The following is a 25,773-nucleotide window of genomic DNA, read 5'->3' on the forward strand; positions in this document are numbered from 1 at the left end:
TAAAAATTCTCTTGCATCCTTTCTTTTTAATTAAAATAACAAAAGAAAAACAAAAGCTAAATAAGGATAAAACTTCTGTGATCATAAATATAGACATTATCATAGCACTTCCTATAAATCAATTTTCCAGACGAAAATATAATATGAATTCAAATACAATTTTAGGAAGGCTTCTCATCCCTTAAATTAAATTACTTTACAGGAGTTGTTTTAAAACAACAAAGAACACTCATTTAATTAATTTTGCGTAACACAGAGAGGAAGAGAATTTGTTTACTTGTAACAATCTACATTTATATTGCTTATTTAAGCAAAGGTAACCTGCAGGCAACAAAAAGAGACGAACTCAAATGAGTATATACAAGATTAAAAGTATATATTGTAAAGTAATTAGTTCTATTAAGTTTTACTTGATATAGTTACATATTTATTTAACAAAATTGTTAGATTTTACTCATTAGAATTAATTGTACAATATTGATATATCGTTAATTGAGAAACATCTTTACTTTCACTTCTAAATGATCAATTCCAGTCGCCGGCCCTCTTGTAGAATCCATTTTCATACTTTACAAGTATATATAATAAGAATATTTTTTTTCTAAATCCAGTATATCTAGCTACTATTGACCATGGTTTTGGACCTTTCAAAATCTTAGGTAGACATGCTAAAAATCTTCTGGCTGCTGAGGTGTATTTGGGAGTTGAAAGAAGATTGAAGAAAAATTGAGACCAAAAAGGTGTTAAAAATATTCAGGTGCTTAGAAGAAGTTTAGAAAGGTCATAAAAATTAATAAATTAAAGAATGATTTTGGACAGCCTCGTTTAAAGAACTCTCACATTAGCTTTAAATCATAGTTAATTAAGATAAACTAACCCCAACTTGAGACATGTGTCACCACCACCATCTTCAGGAAGATAAGATGAAGTGCTGATAATGGATTCCGATGATTGCCTTTGTACATGTGTAAGGCTCGGTACCTAAAATTTTCATGTATTCCATTTTTATAATGAGAATATATATTTTCCTCTTGAGTGTTTGTAACAAATATTATATAATCAAACCTTGTACCATGTTTGTACACAAATACTATATGAGCACCAGTTTGAAAAGCCTATCTCACCTGTTTTAACTTTTGGTTTTCTTCCGTCAGTTCCACTTCCTGTAAGAGCAATACAATCAAACCTTGTACCACACACAATGTTAAGTTGAAAAGAATGCAGCAATAGGTTGTAAACCACACAATACTTGTAGATGCAAAAGTAATCAGTACTTTCAATGCAAAAGTAATCAGTACTTTCAATGCAAAATACAAAATTACCTAATTAAAATCTACAATTTAGAGACCATAAAAAAAATGTTATCTTGCATAGTAGTCATAGAACACATATTTTTCATCAATGTTCTTTACAAAATGTATATATTTGGCTAGGGTAGTAATTGGATTGGACCCAAAGGATACCTACAAAATATAAACAACAAGGAGGAGGGAACTACCTACTAAATACGTCAAGATTCGGGTCTTCTTATAAAGTGCATGTTGATTTAAGTACTTACTATTCATCATGTCTCATACTCCCATATTACTAACATATTTGATTTTAAAATTAAATAAAAGCTTAATTATGTTTTTTGTTCCTATAAATATAGGTCATTTTGTGATAAATTTTAAAAAAATTAGAAATTTTAGATTTAATCCCTGCTGTCAACTCCTCTTTGTTAAGTGTTAATTAAAAGTTAGCTTATCACGATCACGTGTTATGTCATATCATTTATTTTATAATATTTTATTATTTAAAGTAAATATTTACAAAAAAGTCCTTAAAAAATTTTACATATTTGCAAATAAAGTTTCTTTTTCCTCCATCAACTCTTCTCTGGCAGTTCCACCTCTCTCACCCCTAACTTCTACCCTCACCCCACTCACTATGATATCAAAGAGCTTCCTGTTTTACTACCCAACCCACCCTCTGGCCATCCCTTCTCCCAACTCTCACCCCTTCCTCTATGTATGGCGTGACCATATTAATATTTATTAAAAGAGTTTTTTAGACATTAAGTGAAGTAAGTTAAGATACTCATATTATTATTTAAACTTGCTTGCTTTGCAATGGTAAAGACAACCTGCTGGTGAAGTTTGAAACTCAACACTCCTTAAGATGAGGGGAAAAGGGTTTGGGGGTGGGAAAAGCGAATGAGTGATGCGAATGTGAGAATGAGAAGGGATGAGGGACGGGGTGATGCAGGTAAGAGGAATAGAAATGAGTGGGGGAAGGGGTGGTGTGGGTGAGAGGAATGGAGAGGGATGGGAGATGAGTAGGGTGTGGGTGTTGAAGGAAGAGGGGGTAGTGCAGATGGAGAAATAAGAGGCGTGACATATTGCTTGCCACTTCACTAAAAGATTTCCACACAACATCAAGTAAAACATCCCTTGAGGCACCAACCAAATTGATACTTTTCGTAACAAGTCTTAATTGATTCTAGCATTACCCTTACTTTGCTACTGGGATCGTTAAAAGCTTTTATTGAAGCGTGTAAGTCCCACATCGGTGGAAGTAAAAGGGTTAGGACCTCTCCTTTGCTTATAAAAAGGCAAGGGGTCTTACTAATCTAATCATTCCAAAATCTTCTCTCCCTCTTATGTTTGTATTGCACTGAAATCTTGTATTCGGTAGTAATAGTCTTCTATTTTGAGGAGTAAATTTTAGAGTGAGGAGTAATGTAATTTTTCTTCTGTGATAATTTTATATTGTCTTTATTGGATCTTATTTTTCATCTCTTATTTTAGTTGTGTGTTATTATACTGATACTCTGGTCCTAACAGTGGTATCGGAGCAACTAGGTTGTTTATATTATTCCGCTATAGTGTACATTGGTATAGTGCTAGAAAATTCTTAGTATGCTCTGTGGTTGCAGTATTGTCTGATTTGCCACATCAGAAAAGAATTATTCCTGTTACTAGGTATACAATTTTTTGGTAGTGTAAAAGTGCATATATAGTGTGTACTTATTCATAATCTACCATTATTATTGTTCCAGTAGGTAATACTATTCACAGTGAAAGTTACATAAGTCGGTATAATTAAGAGAGAAATTATGGCAGCAAAATATGAGATAGAGAAATTTCATGAGAGTAATTTCTCCTTGTGAAAATTGAAGATAAAAGCAATTTTGAGAAAAGACAATTGTCTTGATGCAATTGAAGGCAAACCTACAGATATTTCAGAAGAAAAATGGAGAGAAATGGATAACAATGTTGTTGCCAATTTGCACTTAGCATTGGCTGATTCAGTGTTATCCAGTGTTGCAAAGAAGAAAACTGCAAAGGAGATTTGGAACACACTGATCAAGTTGTACGAGGTCAACTCACTTCACACCAGAATATTCTTGAAGAGAAAACTCTACACTCTTTGAATGAGTGAGTCCACATCAGTAACGGACCACATCAATAATTTGAATACGTTGTTTGCTCAGCTTACAGCCGCAGATTTCAACATAGTAGAAAATGAACGTGCAGAGCTTCTACTCCAGAGTTTACCAGATTCATATGATCAACTCATCATCAATATAACAAATAACAACATTATCGGTCGTCTATCCTTTGATGATGTTGTTGGAGCAGTTCTTGAAGAAGAATCCAAGAGAAAGAATAAGAAAGATAGACTGGAAAATTCTAAACAGGCAGAAGCATTGACGATGATGAGAGGAAGATCAATGGAACGTGGTTCCAGTGGGAGCCAGAATCATGGTAGATCAAAATCTCAGAGAAGGAAGAACCTCAAATGCTACAACTGTGGCAAGAGAGGGCACGTAAAGAAAGATTGTTGGAACAAGAAGAGTGGAGGAGGGAAGAATATTGAAGCATCAACCTCTCAAGGTTGTGTTGCAAGTACCTCAGATGATGGTGAAATCTTATATAGTGAAGCAGTAAAATCTAGAGGTGGAAGACAACTTCATGAATGTTGGATAGTAGATTCAGGTGCAACCTGGCACATGACTCCATGTCGAGACTGGTTTTACAATTATGAACCTATCTCGGGAGGATCCGTGTTCATGCGAAATGATCATGCACTAGAAATTGCTGGAATTGGTACTGTCAAATTGAAAATGCATGATAGTACTGTTCGAATAATTCAAGGGGTACGACATGTGAAGGGCTTGAAAAAGAATTTATTGTCCGTTAGGCAATTGGATGACGTCAATTGCAAGATCCACATTGAAGGTGGAATTTTGAAAGTGGTTAAAGGCAACTTGGTGGTGATGAAAGCATAAAAGATCACAACCAATTTATACATGCTTTTGGGAGATACGTTGAAAGAAGCAGATGCATCAGTTGCAATTAGTCAAGAAGAAGAAACAATGATGTGGCATCGTAAACTTGGTCATATGTCAGAACAAGGCTTAAAAATTCTAGCAGAACGTAATCTCTTGCCCGAGCTCAAAATGGTAACCTTACCATTTTGTGAGCACTGTGTGACAAGTAAGCAGCATAGATTGAAGTTTGGCAACGTGACTACAAGAAGTAGACACATACTGGACTTGATTCATTCTGATGTAGGGGAATCACCGGAAGTATCTATTGGAAGAGCAAAATATTTTGTATCATTCATTGATGATCATTCAAGGAGATTATGAGTGTACCCAATCAAGAAGAAGTCAGATGTGTTTCCAGTGTTCAAAGAATTCAAAGCACTAGTAGAACTTGAAACTGGGAAAAGAATTAAGTGCTTAAGGACAGACAATGGAGGAGAATATGTAGATGATGATTTTCTGGCATTTTGCAAGCAAGAGGGTATTTCAAGGCAATTCACAGTGCCTTATACACCTCAGCAGAATGGTGTAGCAGAGCGGATGAACAGAACTCTTCTAGAAAGAACAAGAGCTATACTAAGAACAACAGGAGTGGCTAAATCTTTCTGGGCAGAAGCAGTGAAAACTGCCTATTATGTAATAAACCGATCACCATCAACAACAATTGGTTTGAAGACACCAATGGAGATATGGAGTAGAAAGCCACCTAATTATTCTTCATTACATGTGTTTGGATGTCCTGTGTACGTGATGTACAATTCCCAAGAAAGAACAAAACTGGATCCAAAATCCAGGAAATGTATATTCTTGGGTTATGCTGACAATGTTAAGGGGTATCGCTTGTGGGATCCCACTGCCCGCAAGGTTGTTGTTAGCAGAGATGTAGTCTTTGTAGAAAATAAACTGCAAAAGGAGCAGAAAGATGACAATACTACCAAAGACACTACTTCAGTAGTGATAGAAAGGAAGGCTAAAGAAAATGACAACTCTGAAGCAGAAGAAGAGCACGGAGAACAAGAACCAAATGATGCCAATGATGGAGAAACTCAACAAACAAGACGTGAGATAAGGAGACCATCCTGACACTCAGACTATGTGATGGCAAGCCACGATGCATATTGTCTTCTAACAGATGAAGGAGAACCATCAACCTTTCAAGAGGCTGTGAGCAGTTCAGATGCTTCTCTGTGGATGGCAGCAATGCAGGAAGAAATGGAAGCCTTACATAGAAATAAGACATGGAAACTTGTAACACTTCCAGAAGGTCGAAAAGCCATTGGAAACAAATGGGTTTACAAGATCAAACGTGATGGCAATGATTAAGTGGAGCGATATCGTGCAAGACTAGTGATTAAAGGATTTGCTCAGAAAGAAGGCATTGATTTCAATGAAATATTTTCTCCAGTGGTTAGACTTACCACAATCAGAATTGTTCTAGCAATGTGTGCTGAATTTGATTTACATCTTGAGCAACTTGATGTAAAGACTGCTTTTCTACATGGAGATCTTGAAGAGGAGATATATATGCTCCAACCAGAAGGTTTTGAAGAACAAGGAAAGGAAGACTTGGTTTGCAGGTTGACCAAATCTCTGTACGGTTTAAAACAGGCGCCAAGGTGTTGGTACAAGAGATTTGATTCCTTCATTATTAGCCTCAGATACAACAGACTGAGTTCAGACCATTGTACGTATTACAAGAGGTTTGGTGATAATGATTTCATCATTTTGTTGTTGTATGTGGATGACATGCTAGTATAGGCCCCAGCAAAGATCGAATCCAAGAATTGAAGGCACAATTAGCTAGGGAGTTTGATATGAAGGACTTGGGGCCAGCAAACAAGATTTTAGGGATGCAAATACACCGAGACAGAAAAGATAGGAAGATTTGGCTCTCTCAAAAGAATTATCTTCGTAAAGTCTTGCGGCGCTTCAATATGCAAGACTGTAAGCCAATCTCTACCCCACTTCCTGTCAGTTATAAATTATCCTCAAGTCTGTGTCCTACCAATAAAGCAGAGAGGATGGAAATGTCTCGAGTACGGTATGCATCAGCGGTGGGAAGCCTTATGTATGCCATGATTTGTATTAGACCAGACATTGCACAAGCAGTGGGAGCAGTCAGTAGGTACATGGCAGATCCTGGTAGAGAGCATTGGAATGTTGTAAAGAGGATTCTTAGATACATAAAAGGAACCTCTAATGTTGCATTATGTTTTGAAGGATCAGAATTTATTGTGAAAGACTATGTTGATTCAGATTTTGCAGGAGATCTGGATAAAAGGAAATCTACTACTGGTTATGTGTTTACACTTGCTAGAGGGACAGTAAACTGGTTATCTAAGTTATAGACTGTTGTGGATTTGTCTATTACAGAAGCTGAATACATGGCAGCTACTGAGGCATGCAAGGAAGCAATCTGGATTCAAAGGCTATTGGAGGAACTTGGGCACAAACAGCAGACTACTACTGTGTATTGTGACAGTCAAAGTGCTTTGTATATTGCAAAGAATCCAGCTTTTCATTTCAGAACAAAGCACATAGGTATACAATACCACTTTGTTCGTGAAGTAGTAGAGGAAGGTAGAGTGGATATGCAAAAGATTCACACCAAAGACAACATAGCAGACATAATGACAAAGCCAGTGAACAATGACAAGTTTACATGGTGTCGATCCTTGTATGGCATATTAGGAATATAAGCAACATATAATTGTAATATATTAGGAATGTGTGAAGATATAATTAACTTAATCATAATCTTCAAGTGGGAGAATTGTAAGTCACACATCGGTGGGAGTAAAGGGGTTAGGACCCCTCCTTTGCTTATAAAAAGGCAAGGGGTCTTACTAATCTAATCATTCCAAAATCTTCTCTCCCTCTTATGTTTGTATTGCACTGAGATCTTGTACTCGGTAGTAATAGTCTTCCATTTTGAGGAGTAAATTTTAGAGTGAGGAGTAGTGTAATTTTTCTTCTGTGATAATTTTATATTGTCTTTATTGGCTCTTATTTTTCATCTCTTATTTTAGTTGTGTGTTATTATACTGATACTCTGGTCCTAACAAAGCGTGACGCAGCTTTGCTTCAACTTTTCCATGAATTCGTAACACCTTTGTTCCTTCCGCCCAACCAAAATGATATTTAAATCTTCCAATATCTTAAATCTTCTACTATCATCGATAACTTTGTCAAAAGAATTGGTTAGATACACCCATTTCCCTTTGCTTTGATTTTTTGGCAGCACCTGTCATCAATTACCACCTTGCCTTTGGATGAATTACATTCAGCAAACTTAAGCCTTGCCAAACAAAGTGTGTTGAAAGGGAGTTCTAGAGAGGATAATGCGTCTTTCTGTCTAAATTTTTTAGACAACATTTCAATAAAAGAGGTGTGGAGAAGGGGGAAAGAGCGGCGGTAGGAGAAAGAGGAGGAGAGGTGCTTGAAAGAGGTGCGAGGAAGAAGATGAATTTTTCTATAAATATTTAAAATATGTTTAAGAAGTTATTTGTAAATATTAATTTTAAATAATAAAAAATTATAAAATTATATGACATGACATATCACATGACACCACATAAGAATGTTGAGCTGATTTTTTATTTGACACTTAAGCACTTAAAAGAGAAGAGTTGACAACAAAAACTAAATTTTTAATTTTTAATTTTTCAGGGACTCAATCCTAAAACGACTTATATTTATGAGGATCAAGAACATAAATAAACTTTAAATAAAATTTAAATCTAAATATGTTGCCTGCAAACATTTATCTTCATAATCAAGTCATGCTACCACTTACACAGCTATGAATTAGTTGTTTGGTAAGTTTAAAGTTGGATTTAAATTTAGTTAAATATTTTATTTGTTAGGTTTCTAAAAAATGGAAAAAAAAAAAAACTTTTGTTTAATTTAAGTAAGGATAATGGATGAGTATTGGTATCTAAATATACTTATAAAATACGAGAATGGGCACAAAAGTTACTACATGCGCACAAGCATGGGCTCAGAAATACATACCTTTTAACATGTCATTAATTTTTACTTTTGCTACCCTATTGTAGACATCGTTGAATCATTTTTTTAAAGTTTCTTCCAAGTGTTTAAAGAGAAAAAGGGAGAGAAAATACAAGGAATAGAGAGGAGAAAAAGAAAAAGGAAGAAGAGGAGTTACGCTCCTCACTTGTTTAGGTGTTGAAAATTTAAGAAAGAAAATAAATGAAGAACATGATTCAGTCATTCCGTCGTGCAATCCACGATGGAACTAAGCACAACAAACTCATCGAATAATTGAATTAACCTAACATCACTTGGAGTAGCAATAATGGCTTGGATGACAACAACACAATAGCTAGGATGCCTATACATCAAAATAAGTCATAAAAGATGAGGCTTTAGAGGACATGTAAAAATTTTCAAACTCCTTCCTTCTATTTTCAAAGGTCCCAAAAATCTTTAACTTACAAAGCCTAAAATGTCTACTTTCTCCCTTTTTAATATTATACTAACTATTAAAATAAACAAATATAATGTTATTTAAATTTTATAGTGATTAGGTGGGTCAAAGAGAATATCTAAATGGAAGAAAAATATAATTTGAAGACAATAAAAATAAAATAAACGTTAAATTTATACTGCATATTTTCAAGAGACACTATTTTGTTGACTTAGATAGAGCTTAGTAATAAAACATATTTTTAAGAAGTACTCTTCTGTTGAGTTAAAAATAATTCAGTAACGCAAAGCGATATAATCCTGACTTAAGCAAAAGATGGCATGGGGAATTGTTTGCAAACCAAAGTATATTGGGACTTCTAATAAGGCTTTAGTTGGAAAGTGGAGATGAAGAATTTCTATGAAAAAGTCTTTGGTGTAGGGATCTAACAACAAGATATTGACAGGCCAATGATTTACAAAATGAATGTGTTCTTTCGTTACTCCTTTAGGGTAAGGACAACCTAGGAGTGGATTGGTTCAAGAACAATTTTAGAAGTGTGGGATGGGAGGGAAATATATTTTTGAGAAGATCAATGGATATGATACTAAAATTTTGAACCAAGATTTGGGACTTTTCAACATATATGAAAACAAAAACAAAAATCAGAGGTTGGTGCAAGGGAAGATAGTAAGTGGAAAATGGAATCTTCTCTGTAGGAATTTTTTCAAATGGAAATAAGCTTTAGTTGAAAAATTACTAACTCTGATCAATGCAGAACCAATTCAGCACCAGAAACAGGATGTATGGATATTGGAAGCCGAGCAAAATGGTATCTACACAGTGAAATCGACTTACAAACTGCTTCAGAAATATGATGGGCCTGTATAAGATATTATTGGACAAACTTTAAACTAAGCAAAATCTTAAAAAGGATAAGTGCTTTACAAGGAATTCAAGAGTCAAGACTATTCCTGTGAGCTATGTAGCAAGAGGTGGAAACCACAATGCAATTGTTCTTTACCTGTGGTGTATCATTTAAGGTTTGCTCATCTTGTTACAGATACAGGGGTTTTCAAATGGTATAAAATAATGATTGTAGGCTCATTTTATTCAACATCGTGGCATGCTTCAAATGAAGAAAGCCAAAACGGCTTGGACGTGTATGGTTTGCTGTCTTTGTTCTTTGTGGCTTCATAGGAACATTTTGTCGTTGACAGTCACTATGTTTTAGAGACGGTGAAAAGTAGGTCCTGGTTTTAGCTTAGAACAAATATGAAGGGCTTTATATTTTCTTTCTACAATTAGGTCAAGGAAATCTTTTGTATGCTTTAACTATTATCGTAAGCCTTTGAACTGCTTTAGTATATCTAGGTTCGGGTACTCCTTGTACCCTTATTTATCTGTTTGCTGATAAAAAAATCATAACTCCCGGAGTGGGAAAGTCAAGGGAACGATGAGTTTGCATTAGTTAAAAACTGTTTGTGAAATAAAATATACACGAGGAAATTAATGTGTTTTTAACTTTCATAGATTATAAATAAATTGATTATATATATATATATATATATATAATTTTTATTACATTTTTACACCTCTCTCAATTAGGTTACATATGAACCTACCGTTGAAAAGAATAACTTAGCAAAAGTGTTATGTAAAACATATAATTTCTAATTTACTAATTTCACTAGGATTTTACTCATTTTCTAGGAAAGAAAGCTTCTTAAAATAAATAATTTACTTTTTTAGAAAAATATGTTAATAAGTAATAATTTTAAATTTGTTAAAATACCTCGAAAAGTGTAGTTTGTTAAAGTATATTTTTCATTTTAAGAAAAGATGGGAGCATATTAGCATTCAAATATGCTCCCACTTGGTTTATAGAAAAAGTATTCTAGTAAATAATAACTAGCATTTGTTAAAATATTTGTAAAGATGTAACTTACAAAGATATTTTCTTTTAAAAGACACACGAGTAATTTGACAATTCTTATTAATAAAAATATTTAATTATCATTAACTTAATCAAAGTTGGACCAATAAATCAAGAAAGGGCCTTTTTTACTAGTTAAATGATTAGTGAGATTCTGAGAATATTGGTTTGCTGCCATACAGTTGCACTATACACATTGTATATTGTTCTTTTCATTTTGGTAGTCAAGTTAAGAGGTGTTAATTGTTATAATAATGTGTCTATTATTATATTTATTTAATTAAATTTAATTAATTTTTCTAAATAAATAGTTTGATTAATAAAGAAAGAAGAAAAATATTTTAAATGAAAATAACAGTAACAATGGACACATGACTATTACATTGCTGAAGGTGACGAGAGAATGAGAAAATTCTAGTGCATTACATGCAGATGGGGTAATCAAGGTGAAGACATGTACTGATTGAGCTTGGCGAGATACGCCAGCGTCCCATTGATTTGCCATACATTGAAATCTTTAAGTATACTTGCATTGACACCAGTAAATTCTATTTCATAATTTTGACTATTTCCTACCCCAAAAAATATTTGAGATCTTCGTACAGTTAAAATTAAAAATGCTTTGAAGTGTGATTGCAGCCTACTTTAATAATGATAAGTTTGGGTTAGCTAAGATGATGTTATCAACATAAATGACTAATATAGTTAATGAAAAATCTTATGCAGCAAAAAGATTTCTCCATAAATTTGAGTAAAAGATTAATTGAGACCTGTTCAATCTTTTAACTTAGGTAAGAACAAGTGTTTCTCTTGGTGGACTCAACTTCCAGACCGTGGGTAAGATAGTGGCTTCATGGTTAAAATGGAAGGAAGAGTTCCTGCAAGAATCGCTCCGAAGCTTTAAGTTAAAAATGTTTGTCATAGGAGATTTAGTAAGGCTAGAATAAGCATACCTAAGGCTTTAGTGTCTCCCTTTATATAAGCCTTAGCTGCCTTCTGTTTTGTTTTTCATCGTTACACTGACATCAGTCATTGGCTAACATTGTGTGAGACGGATAATCTGATAGGACTACACATTTAAATGAAGCTTTAGGTGACTAAACTCTCAACTAATTAAAAGATTAGGCGCACGGATCACATTAACTGGGGGGATAGGTCCTAAAGCAACTTCCTTACTACATCTTGCGGTCAATCACGCAACATCAAATCAGTTTCCCTCTAAGTGAATGTGATCAACTAAAGGTTGAAAACCCCCACAATAGCAAAAATGCATTGGCCTGTACTCACCAAGTTCTTTCAAAAGAATCTATCTAAGAAGCATTTTGTTGACTAAACCTTTCTTAAAAATTCCTTATATTTCTTACAATTCTTTGTCTAACAAGTTTGTCACACTACTTGATCAATCTAGGGTCAAAGTAATAGTTTAAACCCCAAGTTTATTATAAAAAATGTTCTATACATTCGTTCCTTTTATACAAACATAATTCCTATCAGTGCCTTTGTTTCAAACTCTCTTAATTTGGTGATATTTTTTATTAGTATTTTTTTTTATCCTAGACATTTATCAATTGAACCTGATTAGCAAGGGTAGTATGACTCTAGTATTATATATCTAAAGAGCTAAACCTACTATTAAGTCATCTACTGTTTCCTATAATCCTGTTTGTAAGGTTTCATGTGATTCTACTTATACACTTAATAATAATTCTTGTATCAATCATAGTAATAATTCTGCTTGCACTAATGCATAACCTTGGCATGCAAGGTTAGGTCATCTTTCAAAGTTATAATTTAAAATTCGTTATAATAGTTGGCCCATTTCTAAGTTTTACATGCTCTCTTTTTGTCTCGAATAATCATTTTCTACTTTCTAGTCAATGAGAATTCCCTCATTCTCTCATCACCGCCCTACAATAGTTTAATATGATATTAAAGCATAACAGCACTTGAAGCAAAACACACGTGGTTTGTGGTCCCATTACCTCCATGCAAAGAAAATATCGGCCGCCATATGGATATACAAAATAAAATACAAATCGCATACTATCACCATCTCTAAAAAAAAAACTTTACCTTGTGAACTTCCAACTTGCACTTACTTGGATGTTTATGGTAAGTCTATACCATTCCAACACAGACCAATTGGATTTGAAGTCATCTTCGTGCTTATAACATCCATAGCATCCTTATCCCTAACCTTATACCCAAGTCATTATTCAATCCATTCCAACAAAATTCAAACAAACTCCTCTAACTCACGCCAAATATCTAATCAATCACCTAACCAAGTTCAACTTGAACCCTACACAAGATCACTCCAGCATCACAAATCACTTACTTAACTACGACACTATATATGTAGCTTTGTTTATCCAATTCATCGACACCTCACTTATAATAGGACATTAATCACCTGTGTACAATTCATTTTTCCAAGTTCAATCAATTTCGAGCCCCTATTATACCATTAAGCAATGAAATTTCTTGAGTGAAAAAAATAAGTATGCTGGAAGAAATGGCAACACTTAAAGCAAATAAAATATGGACTAAGGTTACCTTACCTCCCAGCAAAGAAAAAATCAGTTACAAATGAATATACAAAAGAAAATATAAGGGTGATGGAACAATTAAAAGGTAGAATCGCAGAAGGCCAATTTATGGCATATGTTACACTCAACAGAATGGAATTGATTTTACGGAGACTGGCACTTGCCTATGCAGCCAAGCTAAAATCAATAAGAGTTTTACTAGATATTGGTGCTGAAAAAATTGGTCCATGATGAAAATGTTAGAGGGAGGACAAGAAGAATTATAATAATAGAAAATTTTTATTATTTTATTATACCAAATATATGAGTATAATTTATTGTTTATAATAGTGATATAATGACTTTTATTTTACATTGAATAATAATTGTTTTGAAAATATCAAGTAGTTATAAATTAAAAAATCATTGTTCTTATCTAAGAAATTATGGTCTTTAACTCACTCCGACACATATTTACTTACAACTTTTTATCTTTGTAACTCATGTAACACTTTATTTTTTAATTATTATTCTTAACATCATCCTTTAATTAAAAAATTTTTGCACTCCAAGTCTTTTTCTCAATCTTCAAACTTGAGTGCCTTGGTAAAAATATATGCAACTTGATCTTTTCGTCTTCTCATAAATTAACTCCATTTCTTTTTTAATAATGCATTCTCTGTTGGGGTGATATCTTATATCTATCTGCTTACTTTGCTCATAGAACACTGGGTTCTTGACAAGCTCTTGTGCGGATTTATTATAAATGTGAATTTTAGTATTATGTTTCTAATTCAAGCAAATTTTCTTTAACAATCTTCTAAACCAAACAACATGACATGTGCAAGAGGTTGTAGTGACATAATCAACCTCACAAGTAAAATATGTAACAATATGTTACTTTTTAGAATTAAAAAATAAGCACAATCACTAATGAACAACACAAATCCAATAGTTCTTTTGATTGTTAATATCGCTCGCAAAATCACTATTACAAAATTTCACAAGCTTGAAATCTATACAAAGAGAATAAAATAATCCAAAATTAATTATATATTTTAAATAGTAAAGAATTATCTTTGTAGTTTTTAGGTAAGTAGAGGTGGAAGCTTTTATGAAACGACTCACAACTCACTGCATACAAAATATTAAGTCTTATATTTGTTAAGTATTTCAAACTTTCCATTAGATTCTTAAAGAACCTGGAAGCTATATTTTCTCCATCATCAAACTTTGACAATTTTATGCCACTTTTCATAGGTGTGCTCACAAGGTTGCAATCAAACATCTTAAATTTTTTCAATACTTTCTTTGCATACCTCTCTTGTGAGACAAAAATATCATTCTTTATTTGTTGTACTTCTAATCTCAAGTAGTAAGACATAAGTCTCATATATGTTATCTCAAATTCATACAACATAACCTTTTGAAATCTTCAAATAAATTCGGATTACTGCCAATAAAGATAAGATCATTCACATAAAGGTAAGGAGTGAAGTATTTTTCTACTATGCGAACATTGTTCACATTTTCTACATATTGTTTCATTTAATTTGCAACAACTATTACTCTATTAATAAAATATGAAATAGGCTTGGATTTCTTCATATGCAAAGATTCAAATCCCTTGTAGAGTTTATAAATGCACCTTTTTGACATTGTCAACCCCTTCGAGGTTAGTTTTAAAATCCCTCAAGCTTCTTTAGAGGTGGTTGCATTAAACACTACCTCAAATATGACTTCATTTAAGTCTTGATGGATACCTCAAACATGGCTTCATCTAAGCCTTATGGATAAAAATAAGTGTCTGATGATCTTTCTTCTATTGCTTCATCAAAATATCTCTCTTATTTTGTAACAAAATAACTTCATCTTGAGACTTATCATAACATTTATCTACAATCTTTCAAGTATCTTGAGACTGTAGTAAAACTTTCATGCGCCGACACCAATTATCATAATTTTCTCTAATAAGATGTGAAAATTAAAACATATTTAAACCATTATTTGTCATTTCTCAATTTTCAAAGTATTTTACTCAACTATTAAGATATTTCACTTAACTCTCAAGGTGTTTCTCTCAACTCTAAGATCAAATTGAATTCTTGATACCAATTTATTATAGGTAAGAAAAGAAGAATTATAACAATGAAAAAATTTTATTATTTAGTCACACCAAATACATGAATATAATTTACTATTTATAATATTGATATAACAACCTTTAACTTATAATGAAGAATAATTATTTTATAAATGTCAAGTAATTACAAACTAAAAAAACTATTGCCCTTAACTGAAAAATTATGGACTTTAACTCACTAACACATTTACTCATAATTTTTTATCTTTGTAACTTATGTAATACTTTATTTTTAATTATTATTTTTGACATAAAATTGGACATTAGTAATATTTTCTCAAATGCAGACTCGTTTGAGAAGTTTACATGCAACTATCTTTGGGTTATGATGTTAAGGGGTGAACATGGCTTGAATATTAAATAAATCACTCTATGGCCTTAGACAGGCGTCTAGATAGCGATTCTCCAAATTTTCTTCATTGTTATAGCAACCTAAATCCTGCTTCAAAGCATTTTCAAATTGAAATTATTTAGAGATCTCAAATATTTTTTTGGGCTAGTGAAATAGCCAAATCTACTGATGGAAGTTACTTGTATCAATGCAAATATAGCTTGTAGCTACTTTAAGATATAAGATTCATTAATTTAAAACCTGTCAAGTTGTCTAAGAACCCTAGTTCAACAACACTGATGGAGAAGCACTTGACGACCCTTCAATGTATTGCAGACTAAAGGAACACTTGATGTATCTCATCATCTCGCATACTGACATCACCTTTGCCATTAATAGGCTCAGTCAATTCGTTTCTTCTCTTCAAACTCCCCGTCAACATGTAGCATATCAAATTATATATTTTTACTTTATCATTAATTAATGAGAATTTCCTCATTCTCTCGTCGCCTTCAGTAATATAATAGAGATGAACCTTCATTTGAGATATTTGAATTGCTTTAAAAAGTGTAAAAGCTCACTAAGACGACGGGCTGCTATGGAAATGGTCCGGAATGTGTAAATGTTAAGGGAGTTGTGTTTTATCGGCCACTGTTATCGAAATTAAAAGGTATCTGTGCAACTGTACCACTCCTACATCATCTAAGAAGGATAGTAAGAGCATCTTGATCATGTAACAATTTTAATTTTCAGAAGAGAGAAAGTGTTTATACAACTCAAAACTAGGAAACCATTTACTTAAATGTCAAATATGTAGAAGAGTGCCAAAACTTTTAACTGATTGAATTGTTTTAAATAGAATGGGGTAAATTACTTTAACTTTTGACTAATAGAATTTCAATAAGTGGCTTGTTACAAGATTCAATCTAATTTCTCTCTTACATTCCTAAATAGCTATTAGAATTTTGGTGATATATCATAATTAATTAACAATTACCATTTTGCACAAAATTATGGGTTATGCTCAACCACATATCTAGAAATTTGCTTTCACATTATTCAATCTCATAGCAATAAGTAAAATTTTGTGTGATCTAACTAAATGATGCAGAGTGTACTTTAAAGGTAATATGCTTTAAAGGTAAATGTTAATAATGAATGTTTTAAGAGTACCGTTGACTAAAGAAATAAAAGTAAGGTTTTTTATTAAAAACATTTATAATATTAAAATTTATATTATACTTAGTTTTTAAGTAGTTAAAAGTATGTAATGTTTTTTACTAAATACACTTGGTTAACAAAGATAAAAAAAAAAAAACAAAGTTCTCTCTATCCATTTGTTAGGCTTGATAGAAAATTAAAAAATAAATATAATATTATGAAATATATTTTTCTATCCGGACGTATAGCATCTCAAAATAAAATGGAGTATTTCAGTCACTATAATAAAACTATCTTCTCTTCTCATCATTTTCTTCCCAGATTGAGTAGAGTAAAAAAATATGGACTCCACGATATTTTTCTTCTTTTTCTTCATTTCTCTACCCCTTCTAAACTTACTCACTAAGAGACTTCTCTACCCCTTCATTTCCCTTCTTATTCAATTCCTACTCTCATGCAAAACAAATCTACTAAAGGTGGCCTTCCAACTTTATTTTCGCGCATTTAATATAGCCACATATGTTGGGTTATAGGCCGACATAACGGCCAACTGACAGTTACCGTTTGTTGTAACAGCTGTGAAATTGTTATGGAGACACATACATATCTTATGGATAAGATAAACATACATAACGCTAGGTTTTGCCCCTATTTCCATTTTTCTCCGTATGAATCTTTGACTTGTTTCATTGATACCTAGCCACCTAATGTTAAAGGAAGTTAAGCACAAGAACCTAGTCCAAAGGAGTTTACTTAACTTAATCTCCTAATAGCCAATCTCACTTAATCCTGATGTATTCAACATACACTTCCGCTCGTTTCATATTTTAATTTAGCTATGGTGTTTTGTCATTCAGAATTTCATATAAAGCCTATAGTTTTTCTGAACTTATATGCAAAGCAAAATTTCAAAACTATGGAAACAATTGTTCCCAGATATCAAACAGCGAAACTCAATAAAACCATAAATATATATATTATAATAATGACAAGTATATTGGATTTGAACTGTATCAGAGATTTGGTTTAGCTTTTACCTTTCTCTTAAGGGTGCTGATCTCTTGCATAATCTTTTCATCCTGCAACACATATAGTATCCTATATGTTAGAAGCACGTCTATTTCCTTCTCCATCATAAGGAGAAGGTTGCACCATTGCAAGCAGAAGTTCTAGTTGTAGATTTAATCCCTCCTGAGAAATGAACTATTACACAGTAAGCATAATAGGGGACAAACCTTTACTTTCGAAATATTTGTCAAACCTCTTTTAAGCAGTTCCTCTAGTTTCTGGAGTTCTTGTAATGTCAATCCTTGCAGATCTTCCCCATTCATCTGCCTGTGTTAATAGTGGAAAACCATGTCTCTCAGTTATGCACCATTTGAACAATATTAGTACTAGCTCTGCAGAGGTTATATTATACACATATATATATACCTCAGTTCACGATTCTTATCTTCTACTTTCTGGCGCAGCATGTCGTTGGAATCACTCTCAAGCTGAGCATAAATTTCAAAACAATGATTAAATTTTTTACTTTCTTATTTTGTCATTATGAAATTGATGTGACAGTTAATATATACTTTATTTCTTGTATTAATTGCAGTCAGGTGAATTTGATAGATGATTTATGTCAATTCTCAACTAATGTATCCCCCAAGTCCGATGAATAACACTATTCACGCCGCAACTAGAAAATTCACAAGGATATTCATCGCAGTCTGACCTCAAGTCAAACTAATATATCACCCTGTGCCTACCTATACATCATATCACATTTATTCTGGTGTTTATAGAGCCGTTAAATGCTACAGAAACATGCTTGGGATATCTTTCATTAATTGTCAATGCCGCTATGAGAGACGCTTCAGTTCATATATACTAATGCATAAGTGGCGACGAGAAATTTACAAACACAAAAGATTATGATGTTAAATAGATAGCATGAACTGTTTCATGGTTGAAACTCGTCGATCAGTTAGCAAGGAGTCCAGAGAACTAAAATCGTTAAAAAAAATCATATACTATAAGAAAGAAATTGTCAATGTAAACATTCTGACTATACACTAATAGTATGATATATTATATAATTAACGGTGTAATATCCATACAGTATATACCAATTTTCTGCATTAAGAGAATTAGTTATTCATATAAATCTGCAATATCTATGTATACTAAGGAATAATTTGGTGAAGATGGCAAGACTAAGAGAATATGATACTATAACATTTTTTCTATCTCATCTTATTTTCAGTGTTTGTTTAACTAAATAGGATTTGGCAACTCTATTTTATAGGTCTGTTATACATCTTTCATTTTAGTATAACTTTTGTCCCGTGAAATAAGATATAATAATGTAATATATCTAATTTATTATTTTAACATGTATCAAATGTAAAATAAAATAAGAACTTAACTTACTTTTATTTGATCATGTTCTTATTCAAGTTTTATATTTTATAATTTTCTATCCTATTATTTTTTGCCTACTAAACAAATTCTAAATATTTAATTACTATTAGATAAAGTTATACAAAACAGGAAAATTTAATATCTAATTGTTAGTAAATGACAATTTTTTTTCAGTGAATAATCTGCAAAGCCATTCTCCCCCTGGTTTGTTTGGCAATGAATTTACCTTTTCAATCAAATGTGAATTACATGATTCGAAATATAAAAGGCATATAGCTAATAAATTTATCACTCAAGCAACTACAATATAAAGCTGATGTTACTAACCTGCAGCTGATCTATAGCTGGACGGTCCAATCTATGACTTGCTGAATGCCTATCGCGCCTTTCAATCACTTGGTGCATACTGAAACGAACAAACACATTATATATATTTAAATTATTCAATTCCCCTAGTACTTTCCCTTGAATTAATGATGCTCATAAAATTTAAACTTTATATTATCATCATATATCCCATATGTTATTGTAAAAAACTGATTTTGCACGCAGGGTCAGGTCTTTTATCAGTGTGTGTCTCATTTGGTCTGGTCTATCTCAGGTTATATCCCTCTGTCAATTCAGTTTTAATTGGTCACTAGTTATATAATAACTGTTATGTATAGGGTTGCAGTACCCCATGTATTGTACATCAAAATTTTTTTTATAAAAATCATTTTATATCTAACATTTTGGTGATCAATGAGAACTTCATGTATTGCTTATCAGTTATCCTTGTATTAAAACCAGTCAATCGAATTTGATTTTCTAAAGGAACTATAAAATAATAATTTTAAATATTCTTATGATATCTTCTCATTAACTCTATTATTTATTAAATAAAGAAAATATTAAATACTTTTATATTTTTAATACAATATTTTTCATAAAATATAATAAAAGACTAATAAAAATATATTATATGATGATATATCATTCTCTTATATGAATAAAATGTTCAATTTATTTTAAATTATGATTTTATCTGTTCCTTGAAGTGATAAAATCATGAAAATCTGGATCCTAATCAGTTGAAAGGAGTGGAATGTGATAAAAAGGGAATTGCAGTCGTCTTATGTCGATGCTATATGTACCAAAAGAATTCTAGCAATATGGATTTTCCTTTAATTCCCCCATTCCCATTCAATCCAAAAGCCATTCTACCCACTGGTTATATCAAGCCACAATTATACATTGCCTGTAGGTGAAGATAGACTAAATGCCTCAGAGAATTGAAATACTACGCTATTATTTTTTTTATAGGCAAATAGAGGATTAAGTATTTTCATTCTGTGCAAAACACAAGAAAGTGCGATCAATACAATTTGGAAATATCATGCATGATTTGACGGAAGTGGTGACCCTATACAGTTGTCTTGAACTGCTCCTATACTTTACCTTCTTTGGTACTAGTCCTTGTTACATGTTAAGGAGAGATAATCACGAAATCAAAGACTTCAAATATTTAAATTACTACTCTCATAAGATTACTCTTTAAGACTTTGGTCATGCTGATCGAATTAATGTTAATTTCTAAACATACATTTTGCTCTTCTGTGAAATCAAAACTAAATGCAATGAGTAATTGCAGTTCTTCTATAGAATGGAGTTTAATTTTTTTCAATTAACGTTAAGTTTAATACTAAGTTAAAATCTAATTAAAAGAGTTTTATAATATTTAAAAAGAAAACATAAATGAAGATATTAGCATAAATATATCCCCACTTACATCTTCACACCCATCACTCTCTTACATTCATTTTTCATCATTCTTTCTATCTATCTTTCTCTACTTTTTCTATCTTATTATTGATCACATTTCTTACTTTCTTCCTATCTCTCTCCCTTCTACCCAACTACATTCTGGGTGTCAAGATATCATTGTTTTACATATATAGATAATGAGCTCATAAGCCATAAGCCTCTTAAGTCGTTTATTTATATATACGACTAACCAACCTTTCCTGTTGTTCTCTCTATCAATAAAAAGGAGGAGGAAAAACATAGGAGCATATATATTTGAATAAGAATACTCCAAGGCACCTGCATTTTCTAGTTCCAAAGTAAATTTCCTTCCACAAAGAAAATACAAAAAGTAAAGGAAGATAGGAATAGTGGAATACCTTGAACTAGCATACTCAAAGAGCTTGCTAGTTGCAGAAAAGACTATGAGGGCAATATCTGCATCACAAAGAGTAGACAATTCCTGAGCTTTCTTGAAAAGCCCTTTCCTTCTCTTGGAGAAAGTCACCTGCCTGGAACTGATATTGTCGATTTTCTTGATCTGTATCCTCTTCCTAGTCATCTCCCTATACATTAAAAATACCCAAACCCTTGCATCTAAGAAAAAAATGAAAGAAAGACTTTCTCCAGATAATATATAAAGTAAATCCAACATATTTAACATAAAATAGAAAAGGAACAATTATTCTTAACAAAGTCCAAGGAAGAACAATGGATCAAGATGCAATCATGTACAACTAGGATGCTCCAGGAAGAAAGACTCATTCTGGAGGAAAAAAAGAAATATATAACTAAATGAGTAGATATAGAAATAAATATTTTTAATTAGTACCTTAAACTGCACTCCACTCACAGAGAAATTAATTTGCCTAAATTAAGAAAGAAATTTCTTTTTTCAAATGCTTATAAATGGAAAGTGGTAAGTAGAGAAAGAAATAATATATATAAAAGAAAGAAAGAAAACAGTTTCTTGAAATAGCAATCTCCTTCACAAAGAATCTGAAACCAACGAATCCTTGCCTACCAGAAAATGGAAAATTCGACGGTAAAGGTCTTGAAACTTGAAAGACGAAAAAGGTGAAAGTGGAGCTTACAATAAGGGGAAAACAACCAATCCTTGGCTTCCAGAAATGGGTGATAGAAATGAATAACACGCGAGTCCCAAACAAGTTTATTTGGCAATTCAGATAATTGATAGAATTGATGCGAGTGTGTACCTTTATGGTCAAGTTGCTGCTTTTGTACTGCAGCTATTAAAATTGTGTTTCTTTTTCTATTTGAATTTTTTTACGTTTTTGGTTAGGAAAAGTAAAAGCTTTAATTTCCGAAAGTGGAATTTATTTATTTATTTGGTTTCTCTTTCTGGTTTCCCACAAACCTCGTGGATTGGTCTCCGTACAGGTAGCCATCTTGAGTCGAGGCCACAATAATGACAACTGATGTACCCTCGTACTCACTGCCCTACCCTCGTACTCCTCTTTCTCCCTCGCTGTGGTCCCCTCTACAGCTTTCAATTCGTGGCAGAACCTATGCCCGTGCTTTTTTTAATAATATCATTATTTTTGTTAATAAATTTTATATTATTAATTTATTTTTTTAACTTTCAATAAAACCCACACAAATATTTTTCACGATTTATTTTACAAAATAATTTAAATTATTAAACATAATCACTATAAAAATTATTACCTCTTTATGATAAAAACATTTTAAAATTAAATAAAAATTTTCATTTTAAAATGATTTACATGTTCAAGAATTGTTCCAAACATAGGCTCTTAAATTTAAATTTCAATAGATATAATTATATTTTTATTTGATTATTCTTTTTAAAACATAAATTGTTATATTTTATTTAATATATCCTTCCTAAATCTCAATTAATTTTCAACCTTGTGATAAATTTAAATTTTTTATTAAATTGTAAAGAATGATACTTAGGTTTAATATAATTTTAGTTCTTATAAAATTATAAAAAATTTAATTTGAGTTTATAATTATATTTTATTTACTTTTAGTTCTTACAAAATATAAAAATTATGTATTTTTAGTCCTTAACAAAAGAGAAAAATACTATAAAAACTAAAATAAATAAAATTTAATTAGACTAAAAATTAAATTTTATAATAATTAAAATATATTTAACTCATAATAAATACTTTAAATATGAACAAGATTGTAAAAGTAATACCAACGTAGTGCTAGTGACACAAATTATTAATTAAAATACTTGTTTTTTTTTTAAAAAAAACCTAGGAAGGTTTAAAACTAACAATTATTAGTTAACCCTCTTCGACAATGAAATTGGGTTGATGTGAAGTTCAAGTTCTATTAAAGCATGGTTAATTTACTTATATCTACTTTTATATACAAAATGCGTTTCCATATAATATTTTTGTAAGTTGATTTTTTTCGTTGTCACGTGGATTGTCAAACATTTAATATTTATTTTCTTGGGAATATTCTAGTTTCAAAAACATGAAAAATCATCCTAAATATAACAATTCTCATACAATTGTAGAAAAATAAATATAAGAGTTAATAAAATTATATTTACAACTTAAAATTAGAATTCTTAAAATTAAATATGCTGAAAATTTTAAGAAGTATCATATTTAATACATTACAATTTAAAACAACATAAATATAAAATTTTATCAAATTAAATCTATAATTTTAAAATTTAATGCGTTAAAAACTTTAGTATATATTATTTAATTAATCAAAAATGTAATATATTATATAATATATTTCAAATTGATCATATGTTTGTTATAATTAGAATAAAATAATACTTTATTTTGTTTTTTATAAAAAGAATCGGAAGTACTATATGCTGAAGTACAAATATAATTTCTCCTATACTATTAAAGTCAAAAAGTAAGGTCAAAAGGTGTATTCAATATTTTATTTAATTAAAGCGAATTATGTATTTATTTTTAAACTTATTTTATTTTTTGTTAAAAAAATACTAGTATATATTTAAAAATTCTTACATTTAATTTAAGTCTTTCATTTAATTTAAATTTAATAAGTTATAATTTATCATTTCACTAACCAGTAGATTTAAATGTTTGCTTCTTCAAAGTGAGAAAAACAAAAAAAACCTAATATTAATATGGTTTTGAAACTAAACGGTGAGCACTTAACATAAGTTCCAATAACTGCAATTAAATCTTGGTTTTTGGAAGGTTATGAAGGCCCAATTAAACAAACAACCGCAGAAGTTTTCTTGCAATGTTATAAGCAAACTATTTATTCAAACATATTTTAATTTTAAGAAAGTTTTTTTATGTAATGCTCTATTTAGTCCTTTCTTGTAAAATACATTTAATTAAGTTACATAAATTAATAAAAATAGTTAAAGTTAATTAATTTTTTAAAAATATAATAATTTTACTTTCATTTTGAACATTTAAACTTCACTTGACTATTAATATTTATTCTTTTTAATTTAACTTAATTTTTTATTAACTCTATTTATTAAAACAAATAAAAGATATAATATATTTCGTAAAATTTATAAAGTATCATATAATAAGAATCATAAAACATTTAAAATAAATTGACAAAAAAATAATTCTTAATTACTTTTTAATGCTCTTATAGCTTTTTACTTGCACCAAAACCTAATACAATTTGTAGGTGCTTAAGAACAAAATGTGTAGAAATATTTTGCTTCAATTGTAACAATTAAAAATTTAGCCAGATATTCATTGTTTTGTTACATCAAGGAAAACAAAGGATAGCAAGAAAGAGTAATTTGAGGAAAGAACCAGCAAGATCAGCAGCTAGCTAGAGGCAAAAGATGAGCTCTGTAGGGGGGTGTCTGCAGCACGCAGAATTTCTGATACGAAGCTCCCATTTTAGTTAAAGTATCAGTGTAATAATCTCTCTCTCAAAGTATGATGTAGATCCACGGAACAGTCTCAGTATCTTCCCATAAAATCTATAATCGATATGTTTTCTACTTAATCTTGAGTCACACTTCAAGTTGGTTTTATATCATACATTATTACACAAAATTTTAGAGACAATTTTTGTGAATTAATGTTAGATATATATATATTTTTTTACTTAAATTTATACTTAATGCATACATGGTCATATTATTATATCTAAAAATATATATATTATAAGCCATCCTTTTGTTTTAGTTTAATTCTTTTAATTTAACTATGCCCAGTGTCTAATTTTATATATTTTATTCAAATATTGAATCAACACGAAATTAGGTAACAAATTGGTCTTTATTTATTTATCTATCTAAAGATTTAAAATAATATTATTTGTTGTATTTTTATTCAATCAGTTTAAAAGTAAAATTATATTGATAAAAGATAAATAAATAATTTTAATTTTAATAAAATAATTAAATTCTTAATTTAATTTAATTTAATTTTTCCTGAATTAATAAATAAGAACTGATATAACATTAAACCAGGCTAATTGATAGTGGGGGTGACGTGCATGCATGACAAAGATATACAAGCTAGTTGTCGTTTTTAAACTGGTTTTTCTTAAAGATATTTAAATACATATTTTGAGATTATTGGGTATTTGACTCAAATATATTTGTATATATCACGTTGACGGGGAAATCAATAATATATAATCATTAGCGGCATGGACTCACAGACACAGACAAGGATGGAGGAGGCATTGATGTGTTTGTCATAATTTAGTCTTTTTGATAATATATTTTTACAATATTAACATTCCATTATTTTTCGTCATGA

At 31.0% G+C, this 25,773-nt stretch overlaps 1 protein-coding gene across 1 annotated transcript; it reads right to left on the minus strand.

The window, feature by feature from the left end:
• Positions 1 to 119: 119 nt before the first annotated feature.
• On the minus strand, positions 120 to 21,838 carry LOC113860188 (MADS-box protein AGL24-like). The gene is made up of 8 exons (XM_027492864.1): positions 21,415 to 21,838; positions 19,580 to 19,658; positions 18,275 to 18,336; positions 18,076 to 18,175; positions 17,878 to 17,919; positions 1,125 to 1,163; positions 878 to 981; positions 120 to 321 (listed from the first exon to the last, which is right to left on the minus strand). Exons 1-8 carry the CDS (start codon positions 21,696 to 21,698, stop codon positions 303 to 305), a joined length of 729 nt encoding a protein of 242 aa, XP_027348665.1. The 5' UTR covers positions 21,699 to 21,838; the 3' UTR covers positions 120 to 302.
• Between the last annotated feature and the right edge of the window lie 3,935 nt (positions 21,839 to 25,773).

The sequence above is a fragment of the Abrus precatorius genome, unplaced genomic scaffold (assembly GCF_003935025.1).
Source record: "Abrus precatorius isolate BTA unplaced genomic scaffold, Abrus_2018 Scaffold2, whole genome shotgun sequence".
Classification (NCBI taxonomy): Eukaryota; Viridiplantae; Streptophyta; class Magnoliopsida; order Fabales; family Fabaceae; genus Abrus; species Abrus precatorius.

Excerpts from the sequence above, each read along its gene's own strand:
- LOC113860188 (XM_027492864.1), bottom strand. The coding sequence starts at position 21,698 with ATGTTAAATATGTTGGATTTACTTTATATATTATCTGGAGAAAGTCTT. Across the intron at positions 19,659-21,414 it reads TTTGAGTATGCTAGTTCAAG|TATGCACCAAGTGATTGAAA; the intron begins GTATTCCACTAT and ends TGTTCGTTTCAG. Across the intron at positions 18,337-19,579 it reads CAGCTATAGATCAGCTGCAG|CTTGAGAGTGATTCCAACGA; the intron begins GTTAGTAACATC and ends ATTTATGCTCAG.